Source organism: Lemur catta, chromosome 15, assembly GCF_020740605.2.
Source record: "Lemur catta isolate mLemCat1 chromosome 15, mLemCat1.pri, whole genome shotgun sequence".
Taxonomy (NCBI): domain Eukaryota; kingdom Metazoa; phylum Chordata; class Mammalia; order Primates; family Lemuridae; genus Lemur; species Lemur catta.
This window is the reverse complement of record NC_059142.1, coordinates 51,736,906-51,749,580: the sequence shown is the minus strand read 5'-3', so window position 1 is coordinate 51,749,580 and position 12,675 is coordinate 51,736,906. Positions and strand designations below refer to the sequence as shown.

General features: G+C 50.8%; 2 protein-coding genes across 5 annotated transcripts in view; one reads left to right on the top strand and one right to left on the bottom strand.

Annotated features, from left to right (window-relative positions):
* Positions 1–7,659, bottom strand: part of TMEM104 (transmembrane protein 104) — a 53,084-nt gene extending 45,425 nt beyond the window's left edge. For 2 of the 3 annotated variants that reach the window (XM_045569860.1, XM_045569862.1), the window contains exons 1-2: positions 7,473–7,544; positions 6,826–6,937 (exon numbers count right to left, since the gene is read on the bottom strand). In XM_045569860.1, coding sequence (XP_045425816.1) covers positions 6,826–6,870 — 45 coding nt within the window. In that variant the 5' untranslated portion in view covers positions 6,871–6,937; positions 7,473–7,544. Of the gene's footprint in view, positions 1–6,825; positions 6,938–7,472; positions 7,545–7,576 lie in introns of those variants that run through there. The other variant, XM_045569861.1, reaches the window with a different exon arrangement.
* Positions 7,660–7,815: 156 nt separating this feature from the next.
* Positions 7,816–12,016, top strand: NAT9 (N-acetyltransferase 9 (putative)). Of its 2 annotated transcripts, none has more exons than XM_045569859.1 (7): positions 7,816–7,875; positions 8,445–8,530; positions 9,727–9,836; positions 10,326–10,469; positions 11,042–11,101; positions 11,310–11,401; positions 11,499–12,016. In XM_045569859.1, the coding sequence occupies exons 2-7, from the start codon at positions 8,454–8,456 to the stop codon at positions 11,631–11,633; spliced, it is 618 nt and encodes a 205-aa protein (XP_045425815.1). In that variant the 5' UTR covers positions 7,816–7,875; positions 8,445–8,453; the 3' UTR covers positions 11,634–12,016. The 2 variants fall into 2 exon arrangements, with proteins under 2 accessions (XP_045425815.1, XP_045425813.1); XM_045569857.1 differs by having other exon boundaries at positions 11,307–11,401.
* Positions 12,017–12,675: the final 659 nt, after the last annotated feature.

Genomic DNA, 12,675 nt, shown 5'->3' with positions numbered 1-12,675 from the left:
GTTACACCTGGGTCCTAAGGAGCCAGGCTCTGCAACCAGGTGTTAAGCAAACATTAACACCTGGACGATTAAAGACCCTCCTTCTATCGAGTCTTTTCTGAATGCCTTGGACAATCAGTTTTAGTCTCCATTCCTGCTGTCACCATCACTATTCCCTCCTAAAGCTGTGTCACAGATGCTGGCGTTCTGCCCAACTAGACTGTGGGCTTCCTGAGGGCAGAAATCACAGGTGGGGCATAAGGATGAATACGGAACAATGACCTCAAAGAAACGTCCACTTTTTCAAGACTGTTGAGCACATGACTCAACCCTTTTAAGAATACACAATTCAGTGGGTTTTAGTAATCGTCAGAGGTTGTGCAACCAGCAGCACCATCTAATTCCATTTTATCACCACCAACCTAGTAACCACTTCCCCTCCCCCTTCCCCCACGGCAACCAACCTCAGGGTGACTTGTCGGGTCAGTAACTTCAGGTTTTAAACCTAACCCCTCCACCAACCACCTCGTCTAGCTCAGTCAATTAAAATGGTTCCTTTTTCAAGATCTCAACTGTGAAATTTCTCTCTGACCCGAACCCCCTGCCCTTCCAGGATGCTCTCCACCCCCCACCTCCTCTGCCTACCCCCCCCATCCTCTCCTGGTGCAAGGTGCAACCGGCTGGCTCCACGAAGCATGTGCCGCCCCAGCTTCCCTCATCCTCCCTTCCCTGTCCCGACCTGTCTAAGCCCCAGCCTTGGATAAGGCCCAGCATCTGCTTCCTCCACTCTCTGAGACAAGCTGTTAAAGGTTCCTAGAGACGTTTTCTTTTAATTATCATGATGGGTCCCACAACAAATGAGTGGTTCCTTCACCTGGGGTCTGGCAGCATCAGATTTTCCTTATTTCTCGACATGGATTTCCTAGCATCTCCCACCGTAACTGCTCCAACCTCATTCTTCAACCCCCAGATCCCTTGGTGGGGACCGTTCTCAGATGAAGGCTCCATCTCCTACTGTATGGAGTTGGCTGAAGCCATCTAATATGTGCTCCCAAGGCCTCACACCTTCCTAGCTCAAAAAATCAGTGTCTGCCTCCTCCCTACCCTCCTCCCTGCCTGTCTCTGAGGAACACACGTCCCTCCTCCTTGCTGAGGCTATGGCCTGCACCTGATCTCTGGGCTCATCCCACCTTCTGGAATTCTCTCTTCCCACCAGCTTCTCCTCTCTGCTGACAAGCTTCCTAGACACTTTAAAAATATTACGCTCTCACTTTTGCTTTACCAAACTCACTGAAGAAACAATCTATCTCTTCTGGCTTCATTTTCAAGTTCCTATACTAGGTGGTTTCCATCCCACCTTTTTAAGAGCCCGCACCCTTAAAAATCACCAATGACCTCCTATTTGCCAAATCCAACACTTAGTCTTTATTCTTTCTTATGCTTCTGACCTTAGCTGTCTCTTTTTCTCTCTACACGTCTTTCCCTTAGCAACTTAGTCTGACCTTATGGCTTTAACTATCACGGCTGGACAAAAGGATGAGTGCGTTTCTCTTAGTGTCAACCTTTTTGCAGACCTCAAGTCCCAGTGCCTGCTAGTCACCTCCACCTGGACACCACACCAGTGGCCCCAGCCTCCTTCCTCCCCCTCCGTATCCCAGTGCTAGTGATTTTATTTCTGTAGAGTCTTTTGTGGCTAACTCTGGCTCCTGTCCTCATTTACAAGTGAAATGAACCACACCTGGTCTATTACAGTGGGCTCCCAACTGGTGTCCCTGTGCTCTGTGAAACTGGGGGACTTGCAGTATGCTGCACCACTTGTTTCTGATCATTAAAAAGATCATCTCTGGGAACGTCTACCCGTCTCTCATTTTCACTTCCCATTCTTAGAAAGATGTGCTTTTCTATATTTTCAAGTTTTTCTAAGATAATCATGCGCTGAATCTGTGATTAGAAACACACAAATTGAGGCCCATTCTCCCAGCCTCAGTCACATTTTTTTTTTTTTTTTTTTTTAAGCATGAACAACTAGAGATAGGGACGAACAAGGCCCATCTTGGAGCCCCTGGCCGGGGGAAGAAGGGGTTGGGTAGTGGTTAGGGAGGGACAGGCTTCCTAGCAGGTGCTGGCTGGGCATGAGAGTGCTGGACAAGCAGGAGGACACCCTGTGGAGAGGAGAGCACTCTGCCCATAGCCCCTGTATTCTTGGTACGGGTGCCAAGCCCTCTGGTGCCACCTCTCAGCCCCCCAATTCCTGCCCAGCCTTCAGGGCCCATTCAAATGTTCCTGCTGCCACAAAGCCCTTCCTAGTCTCCCAAATTTGTCTTGCCTCCCACCTTTGAATCCTCGGAATGATAACACTTCTGATACCCTATCTTGGGTTTCAGATGTTGGTGTATTTCTCTTTTCCCCATGACTAATCTGAGGTTTGCTGTGGCCATGGTCTGTGTTTCACTTCTCTTTGCCTTTCTCAGGGTGCCTGACACACAGCCTCAAGACAGGAATACTCAACTGAGTTGACTGGACCATGCTCGGGTTATGTCTGCCGTGAGTCTGACAGTCTCTGTGCAGTTTTAAACATCATAATCTCAGTTTGATCCCAAATTGGGATCACACCATTATCATGATATTCCCCTCTGGGAATCCTGGCTCGGAGTGGTGGTGCTGGAATAATTTTGAGGGCAGCAGCTGGGTGGGACACAGGACACACAACCCATCGCTGGCCTTCTGAATGAAAAGTTTTGAGTTTTCACAGTAACTGTGAATGTCTACAACAAACTCATTTGTACTTTTGCTGGGCTTAATTTCAATCACTGGCACTTTAAGCCTAGTGTGCACAAGGGCGGGAGTGGGCCATCTAGCTAGCTCAGTTCTGCTCCTTAACTCATTTATTCAACAACTACTGAGAGCCTTTCATGGGCCAGGCCCTGTGCTCAGAGCTGGGGATACAATGATGAACAACACAGACACGGCCCTGACCTCATGGACCTACATTCTAAGGAGGAAGAAAGAGACAACAAGAAAACAAACCACAATTCCAGTTTGAGAGAGGTGTTATGAAGAAAAGAATCAGGCCGCAGAGCCAAAGCGTAATGGGAAAGTACTTTAAATAGAGGGTCTCAAGAAAGGCCTTGTGACATTCAAGTGGGGACCTGAAGGATGAGATGGTGCCGTCCAGGCAGTGGTTCAGGGAAGGGACTTCCAGGCACAAAGGTTGGAGGTGAGAAAGAGGTGGGTATGCCCGAGGTGCTTTCAGAAGGCCAGCGTAGCAGGAGCACAGCAGGTCAGGCAGTGGAGGGGCTGTGAGAGGCTGGAGTCCGATTACGCAGAGCCCTTCTGGAGAGGGGGTTTGACGTTCTGTAGGGTTTTAAGCAGGGCACTAACAAAAGAGACCCCAGCTGACGACTTAACATCTGACCTCTCTGTAGCTTTGTTCTCCGCTTATTGCTTCTATAAGCAGGAACACTTATGAAGGAATAAAAACCTTGTTTCTTTATGGAAAACGATGGTTTTCATGATGGAGGTAGAGAAAGCAAAGAGGCTTAAGAAAGTGATGGTTTGCAAAAGTTTTATGGGGAAATAAAATAGTACAAGAGGCATTTGTAGGCCAGGCGAGGTGGCTCATGCCTATAATCCTACCGCTCTGGGAGGCTGAGGCAGGAGGATTGCTTGAGCTCAGGAGTTCCAGACCAGCCTGAACAAGAGAGAGAGACCCCATCTCTACTAAAAACAGAAAAAAATTAGCTGGGTGTTGTGGCATGTGCCTATAGTCCAGCTACTTGGGAGGCTGACGCAGGAGGATTGCTTGAGCCCAGGAGTTTGAGGTGGCTGTGAGCAATGATGATGCCATTGCACTCTACCTGGGGTGATAGAGCAAGACTCTGTCTCAAAAAAAGAAAAAAAAAAAAAAAAAAAAGGCATTTGTAAATTCAGGAATGCCTGATGTTCTTGTAAAAGTCTGATGTAAAAGTCAAATGTCTCATGTAGATCAGGGTTTCTCAGCTTGGGCACCGTTGACAGTTTGAGGCCTGATCATTCTTTGCTGCACTGTAGGATATTTAGCAACATCCCTGGCCTTTCCCACTAAATTCTAGTAACAACCTCCCTCCATCCATGATGTCTTGACAATCAAAAAAATAAAAAATGTCTCCTGACCTTACCAAATGTCCCCTGGAGAGCAAGAATGCCACCAATTGAAAACCACTGTTGTGACAGAGGCACAATGAAATAAGCATGCTCCTAACAGAAACTTAAAATAAATGTCAGCGAAAAATAACCTTTAAGAACTTCACGAAGAAGTTAATTAGGGATAAACCATTGGCAGTTGGGAGCAGAAATGGGTAATCACATTTGCCTAGCTTTGTTGCTACTTTTTAGTTCTAAAGCAGGCACCGTGTGCTTAGTGGGGGCTCAGGGAATCCTGCAGGATAATGTAGGACTCCTTTGCCTTCTGAGGGTTTCAGCAGTCCTGCAAGCATTAAATCCTCTTTCTCTTCTGTAAAGGTAGCCAGTAAGGACCGATCATAAGGAGAGTACAGAGAGGCAGGGAGCAAACCTGAGCTAAGCCACAGGCTGGGTCAAGAGGAGTCGTGGAGAAGGAAGTGTAAGGGCACATTCTCTTGCTGGTTACAGGACAGTTCTGTGGGCCAGCCTCCTGGGAAGCATGGCAGAAGGCTGAGGAATAAGGCCCTACTGCAGTCCCAATAAGGAAGGCCTTTGCTTGTGAGCTAAACCGAGTTTCCTCCAATTCTCAACTCCTCTGTGGCTGGGCTGGAGAAGGCACAGCCCCTGCTTCTTGGGACTGGGGATCTGTTCCCCTATGCTCTAGTGAGGCATCCCACCTGCCTCACCTCCAACCCAGCAGTGTCACCATGACGTGCATGAGCCAGGGGTCACCAGTATCTTTCCACGGCTTCCCCTCCGACAGTTGTCAAAGGGAAACAGAAGGCAGCAGTAATGCAGAAGCAATGACTAGGATGTAAGGCTGTGAAACGCGTGCTCTCTCCTTCGAAGGCAATAACAATCTTCAGCAAGAACCAGTTAGCACAGGCACACTCGGTGCCTGGCCCTTCAGCCGGGTGTGATCCACCTCTTCCTGTATTTTGATCACACCACCACCACTTCAGAACTGAGCCACTCCTGGTCCCTGTAACTGGGGAAACAGACATGCCTGTCCTGAGATCACTTATGGGGACACATACAGGCCTGAACCATGTTCCTGTTCACCACCATCCTTGGGAAGGTGTGGTATCTGAGCCTCCTGTGAGGCTCCTCTGCCTGTTATAAATATTTTATGCAGAATAAGTCAAGCTAAAGCAAACATCCTTGGTACTTCTGAAGGGGAAAAGAACTTACAAGGGGACAATGTAGGACTGTCTTCAGAATGACCATGGGCTAATGCGCATTTATGAACTATATGCCCAGTATCTTGGTTCCTCAGGGCAGCCAGAGCAGAGTTCTGCCCACATTGTGCCAAACTTGGGCCTGCAGGGAATTCAGAGCAGCATCAGCAATCAAGTCAGTTCCACAGTTTATCTGGGCTCAGCAGACGACAAACTCTTCTGGTCTCACAAGGTGCCAAGACTTATTCTCCCAGGATGACGGAGTTAAGGAATGCTTAGGAAGAAGGTGTCTTCTGCAGTTAAAACCCTGACCACCACCTCCTGGTTAATGTCACTTCGTCCCCATCACCTCCTGTCTTTCCCCTACATCTGTCTCACCAGTAGGATAAGAGAACAGAAGCATCTGTTTACGTCCAGAGTTGGCACAAAGACCCTGAACAAAATAAAACACATAGGAAATGAAAGGAAAAAAAAGCAGTGCCCACTGAAGCTTATAGGCCTAACTGCCTGGTTTCCTGTGGTCACATGCTGACACGTGAAATGACAACTGAGCAAAACAAGAAATGGTGGTATACCAAAGTGTTTTCCTCCAAAACTTAGTTACAGAAACTACTCATTTCCTTATTTCTAGGTTTACAGATGTTGTAAGAAAAAGCAGGAATTGTGATTTTTATAGACAGCATGGATATTTCATTGCTGATACTAGGAGGCTAGAAGCTGTTATAGAGCAGGGATTCCCAGGCTAGGAAGGTATGTGCAAAGGAGAGCAGCTGTTTAAGGCAGAATAAGTTCTAGAAAAAAGGCTCTTGCTACTTAGGGCAGTGTTGCTTTTCCCTGGGATACCTGACAGCAATGTGAGTCAATCATTTCATTATTCCAATCCTCCAGCTACTTACTGCTATTTGTTCAGGCAAGAGGACCCTGTGATGTAACAACAATGACTAGTCATACATCATACATAGAGAAGATAAACTGAGTGTGTGTGTGTGAGGATGAAAGGTAACAGAGATCCAAGACAGTGAGAAATCAATCATTCTAATTGTTCTGACTGCAGATTCCACCAAACTGCAATTGGAAGACTGTATGCTTTCGCTGTCTCTTACGCCATCCAAGACTATAAAAGTTATGCAATTTAAAATTCAGCTAAAGACCAAAGTGGTTTCAAACTGCTACGATGAGCAAAACCCAGAGTCAACAGCTGTCAATTACTGTTCATTTAAAGGGCAGCACCATATGCAAGTGGTAGTAGCCCTGAGATAAATAACACAAACCATTGGCAAATCAATTTTGTTTGGCTTGACCACTCTGATAAATATCTCAAAAGGGAATACACCTGCCTCTTACATTCTGAGCCATGATAGTATCAGTGTGGCTACTGCTCCATCGAACTCCCTCATCCTGCTTTCACCAGGGTCTACTCAAGTGGCAGCACTCACTAGTACTGTCCCTAGGGAGCAGCGTGCTTCTCTAGAAGCCAGGAGCAAAAGGTTCTATAAGTAAAACTCACATAAGGAGAATAGAGCTCCCCGGTCTCTGTGATTTCACCGGCCATTTCCAAAAGTGAGGCAAGGTTGGCAGCAGAGGTTCTTCTGTGCAGGGCTGGCGGCTGCTGCCGCTCCCTAAGACAAAAGAACAGACTTCATCTTTCTGATGGACTCAGATAGGGGTAGGGGGATGACTGCAGATTCCCCCCGCCCCCGACCCCACCTCTTGTCCTTTTATCACAAACAGTTACAGTCTCAATAGCTGTCACAAGACTCAGCCCCAAGGGAAGGTGATGGAAATCTGGGCAGTTTCTTCCAACTTTTCTCTTGCTGTGCAGGGCACTGCTCTGTGCATGGCATGGACGTGTTCAATGCTGCCCAGACTCTACGTGATTTAAGGGGCCACTAATTCTCACCCACCACAAGAGCCCCCTTTACACACTTTGAGTTGGCCATCCCCATTTAATTCCAGGAACCATGACCTCACTACCACACAGGGCAGCCCAAGAAACTGTATGCGCCCTCTGCCTATGGCAAGGAGCTGGGGGCTTCCTACGTCATTCCTCCAACCCATTTCTTGCCCCAAAGCCTCTCCTTTGAACGGGGCCTCCAGTCCCCGGTCCCCCACCTGCCTTCTGTCCTGCCTTGGGTTCCCCACCCTCAAACCTACCTCTTCTCAACAGATCCACCCAGAGCCTCTCCCTCTCCCTCCTTCTTGGAGGAGCCCCGAATCTGGCGCCACCCCGCCCCGACTCATCCCGCCAGGCCCGACACCTGCAGCACAGCTCGCTCCGGGACGGCCACCGCTGCCGCCGCCTCCGCCACCTCAGCTGGGGCCGGCGCCAGCTGTCCCGCACCAGCGCCCACAGCGCGCATGCGTCGGCGCCGCAGCCCGCCTCCTCCGCGCTTCTCGGGTGGGGCGCAGCGCGCTGATTGGGCGCCGCACGGGGGCGGGACCGGGATTGGGGCCTGGCGGCCGCCGTCTGCGTGGCGGAAGTAGGCGGGCGCGCTCCCCCACGCATGCGCGGGGGGCGGCTGCCGGCCGGGCCGGGGAGCGTGGCTGGTTGGAAGAGGTGGGTCTCCGCTTATGTGGGGGATGCTTTCGGCAGTGGTGGGTGGCTGCCAGCTTGGCAGTACCCGGGCCCCCGTGGCTGGAGGGTCCAGGAGAGTAGCCTGTAACGCCACGCAAAGGGGAGGGGTCTAAGAACTTAAGCCTGCCTCACTTTTAAGTGGTCGGGGGCGGGAAAGAGGGAGTGGCTAGAGCCCCTTGGGGTGGTCGCTGGGGTGAGAAATTGGAAATAGGTTTAAGGCAGGTCTGAAAGTTGATCCTGGGTTGATCCCTGGACTGGGGCAAGTGGTGGGAGCACTGGGGATAAGTCTTGGTACTTGGTGCTTAAGTTTGAGGAATCGAAGTTCTGAGGGATGAACGGAAGGGGCAGGCGGAAACGGCAGTCCAGGAGATGCGAGTCAAAGATTGTTTAATTATTCTTAACCAGCCTGGTTCTTTCTCTTGCAAGTGTTTTAGAATCGGTGTTCTCTAAAATGTTTGGAAGGAAAGAAGGATGGAAGTCAGCTTAGCGTCAGCTGGAGAGCCCGGACTTCCACCCAAGTGTCTTGAAGTCTTTGCTTTCCCTACCTGCAGGCTGCTACCATGAGATTGAATCAGAACACCTTGCTGCTGGGGAAGAAGGTGGTCCTTGTACCCTACACCTCAGAGCATGTGCCCAGGTATCTCTCCCGCCTGATGTGGGGTGCAGTTGTAGCTGCACACAGGGCTGTGTAAGCCAGCTCTCCAAGGCACAGTGAGGGTCAGCCTTCCTTAGCTCCAATCTCAGGAGCTGTTTCCCCTGACAATAAGAAACATTGGTTGTGAGAATTAATTACTGTACATACAGGAAGAAAAAAACAAAAAACAGAAAGAAAACTGACAGGGAGTAGACCCAACTGCTTGGGAGGCCAAGGCAGGAGGATCGCTTGAGCCCAGGAGTTCAGGTTACAGTAAGCTATGATGGTGCACTGCACTCCAGCCTGAGCGACAGAGGGAAACCCCGTCTCTATAAATAAATAAATAAAGGAATGAATGACTAAATAAATGAATAAATAAACAAATACATGCAAACATACATGAATGGAAGGAAGGAAGGGATGGAGGAAGTGAAGGAAGAGAGAAATTAAAAGAAAGCTGAATCTGGGGACTATGATTTCCCTTTCATCTGCTCAGCTTCCTTTTTGGCCTTTCATCAGGGAATTATTTTATGTAAACTAAATGTGTGTTACAAAGGAAAAGAAATTGCTTTTTCACCTAATTGTAAATTAGTGACATTTCCTTGGTGCCAGTGAAGATGCTCAGTTCTTGGAAACTTAATGTTAGTTTGTCCCAAAACTCTGAGCTGATGGGTTGTTGTGATATCTACTGTTTGAAAGGCCAGGACTGAGTCACAGGATGGGACTCTTGTGCAGGCAGTTGGCAAATGTCTGGTAGATGGGGATAGTGATGGTGGAGGGGAGTATCCTCTATTTGTAGTTTTCCTTTTGGGGGTTCCTATTGTCCTGCCTTTGTGGGGATCTGCCCAGCCTTCTTTGCCGAAGTTGGATTGCCCTGTACTTCCTCTCGGGAATTTGAGGAATATTTGGTTTCAGACTGGTCCTCCCTCCACAATGACCCCTGAGACAGGACGGGAAGATGGACAGACAGAACTGACCCCTCCTGCTGTTCTCTTATAAGACTAGAATGCCTCTAGGTCTTGTGCCTGCAGCCCTCTGCCTTAGGAGTGATCATAACCCTTTCTTTGGGTCTTCTGTGAGCATCGTGTTAGCCCTGTGGGACCCACTTTCCTACTCTCCATTTCTTCATCTTATTAAGTGTCAGACCCATGCCTCTGAATCAGTCCTGCATGTCTGAGGCCACTCCTCTCTCCCTGCAGGTACCACGAATGGATGAAATCAGAAGAACTGCAGCGTTTGACAGCCTCAGAGCCACTGACCCTGGAGCAGGAGTACGCGATGCAGCAAAGCTGGCGAGAAGATGCAGACAGTGAGGAGCGGAGGCCTCGGCCCTGGTGGTGGGAGGGCTGACTCCAGAGGTAGTCTCCAGGTTCCCTCCCGTTCTCACCCAAGCCCCAGCCCTTCTGGGGCCACAGAAGCTTTGTGAAATGGCTGGAAGGTGCTGGAATCCCTGTATTCTCATGCCCACTAAAGCCTTACCTGCTGCACCAGGCTGGGAAGGCTTTAGAGAAAGTAAAGCATTTGGGCTCTGGCTGTAAATGTAGGCCCTGCCCCTCACCTCCCTCTCCACAGCTGGGTCCCCTGCTGTCAGAGAGTTTGGTTGTTGGAGAGGCTGTCTTTTCTGGCACCAGGCAGACCTGGAACTTTGTAATGAGCTGGAGGAAGCTCTGGACCCCTTTTTCTCCTGCTGGACTCAGAGAAGATGGTGTTCTGCAGTTCTCTGGCTTGGTTAGGAACACCACCCTCACCTCTCTCCTCTGGGGAGTGTGGGTGACAACCCTGTTGCCTCTTTTCTTAGAGTGCACCTTCATTGTGCTGGATGCAGAGAAGTGGCAGGCCCAGCCAGGCATCACAGAAGAGAGCTGCATGGCAGGAGACGTCAACCTTTTCCTCACAGATCTGGAAGACCCCACCATGGGGGAGATTGAGGTCATGATTGCAGGTGTGTTCCACCTGGCCCTCAGATCTGCTGAGGCTGCACAGAGCTCCCTGGCTCCACATGGTTGAGCCCAATACCTGGCTGGAGCACACAGCCTCCGTGGCCCCTTTCAGCCCAGTGGTTCACCCGTGGGTTCCTCAGTTTATTCCTTATGTTTAGGTATGAACTTAACCTTTGATTTTGGGATCTTCAAAATTTAGATAGTCTGCCCCCTCCTTGGGGTGGGCTGGGGACCCTCTGAAAATAAATGGTGTTCTCTGGAGCATCTTGCCATGCCATTGGAGAAGCCCTTCCTGTTTCTGCATCTTTCTTGGAGCTCAGCTTCCCCCAGAGGGCTGCTGACTGTCCTCATGAGGCGATGGGGTTCAGCTTTGGAGTCAGATTGCTGGGCTGCAAGTTGTGAGGCCTTGGGCAAGTCGGTTCACTTCTCTGTGCCTCTGTGTCCTCACCTGCAGAATGGTAATGATAGTACCAACTTCACAGAGTTGTTGTGAGGATTAAATGAGATTGTAGCTGTCAGGTGGCCACATGAGAGCCTGGCACATAGTGTCAACTGCTGCTGCTGTTTCTCCTAGAGCCCAGCTGCAGGGGCAGGGGCCTTGGCACTGAGGCCGTTCTCATGATGCTGTCTTATGGTAAGAAAGTCTGAGCAGACAACGTGGGGAGAAGTGGCCAGGCCCCGGGTGAGCCTTGTTCAGGCCTGAGGGCGGGGGTGGGGTGGGGGGGTGGGGGGTGGGCAGGTAGCAGGTTCCCCCTGAAACTTGGGACCAGAGGGGCGGGGGTGTGAGCAGGAATAAGCTTCATCTTACTGCTTGCCCTTTCTCTCATCTCCTCTGCGAGGAGTGACCAAACTAGGTCTGACCAAGTTTGAGGCTAAAATTGGGCAAGGAAATGAACCAAGCATCCGGATGTTCCAGAAACTTTACTTTGAGCAGGTAAGGATGTTACTGGGGAGAGGCCTGGGTCTGGGCAGTGGGCCTAGTGACACTAGCACTGTAACTTAGCAGGCTCTGTTCTCTCTGGCTCATGAAGGTGGCTGTGAGCAGCGTCTTCCAGGAGGTGACGCTCAGACTGATACTGAATGAGCCTGTACGGCAGTGGCTTCTGGAGCAGACCAGCCACGTGGAAGAGAAGCCCTACAGAGATGGGTCTGCAGAGCCCTGCTGACAGCGGGGCCTTGTGGGCGGCCGCCCCGTGTGAGTGCTCTGAAGATGAGAGCCCTGCGGTGGATAGTTCGACAGGAGTCCTGGCCATGCCTCAGGCTGGGAATCACCTTTTGGGGCCCTTCAGACTCGGCCAGACTTGCCTTGGCCTCCCTCTGGCTGGCAGTGTGGCTGAGCAGACTCCAGGGCCAGTCCCTGTCTTCCTTCTGGCCAAACCCAGACTCAGACACCTAGAATGAATGGCAGGAATCCATGGGAGAGGTCAGGGTGGAGTTGGGAGCTGGAGGTCAAGCGGGGCCTGGATGATGGGCCAGGGGAAGGGACAGGTCTTTCCCTTCAAAGGCCAGAGGCGCCACCCGGCTGGGAGTAAAGCACACGGCATGGCTAGCTTTCCTTGTTTTCCCATTCGGTGGGTGTGGAGAAGAGCTACCCAGAGGCCAAGGGTCATAGTATCTGGTCCTATGGGTAGGGGTGGGGCAGGGGTAGATCAGTCCTCTTGTCCTGCAGAAGCAGGCCACTGTGACCCCAGGAGCATGAGCCTGGAAGGACAGGGGCTCAGAGGCCCAGTAACTTGACCTAGTGTGCTTGCTCCTTTCTTCCCCCCTGTGGGGCCAAACAGTCTTGAGCGTAGAGGAGTGAGTTTTGGATGCAGCTCCCTGTGACTGAAGAACACCCCTCTGCTGAAGCTCAGGGGGCGCAGGAGGAAGTGGAGGCCACTCCGTAGCATCCCCCTGAAGAGGAAGGCTTCAGGCTGTGCTGTCCCTCCCTCCCATGCCTACCCCTCACCCTCTGCCTTGGGAGCAGCTACACATGACCAGGCCACACGAGGGCAGCGGAGGCACAGGCTCAGGGTGGCCAGGCTGCCTGGCACCCATGGCTTACAAAGGAGAACTGGGCCGGTGTCCCCCACCTCATGTGAGAAGATACCCTTTGATCCTAACTGTCCCCCACGCCCCATCATAATCTGGGGTGGCCATAAAGAAGGCCAGACATGTTTTCAAAACAGCCATAGAGGGTGGCTTTTAGGGCATTTGAGGTGGGGGGAA

What these genes read in the sequence shown, in the direction of transcription:
- NAT9 (XM_045569857.1), top strand. Translation starts at nt 8,454, where the DNA reads ATGAGATTGAATCAGAACACCTTGCTGCTGGGGAAGAAGGTGGTCCTT. An exon ending in TCTCATGATGCTGTCTTATG is followed by an intron (nt 11,102 to 11,306) that starts GTAAGAAAGTCT and finishes CTCCTCTGCGAG; the next exon opens with GAGTGACCAAACTAGGTCTG. An exon ending in AGAAACTTTACTTTGAGCAG is followed by an intron (nt 11,402 to 11,498) that starts GTAAGGATGTTA and finishes TGGCTCATGAAG; the next exon opens with GTGGCTGTGAGCAGCGTCTT.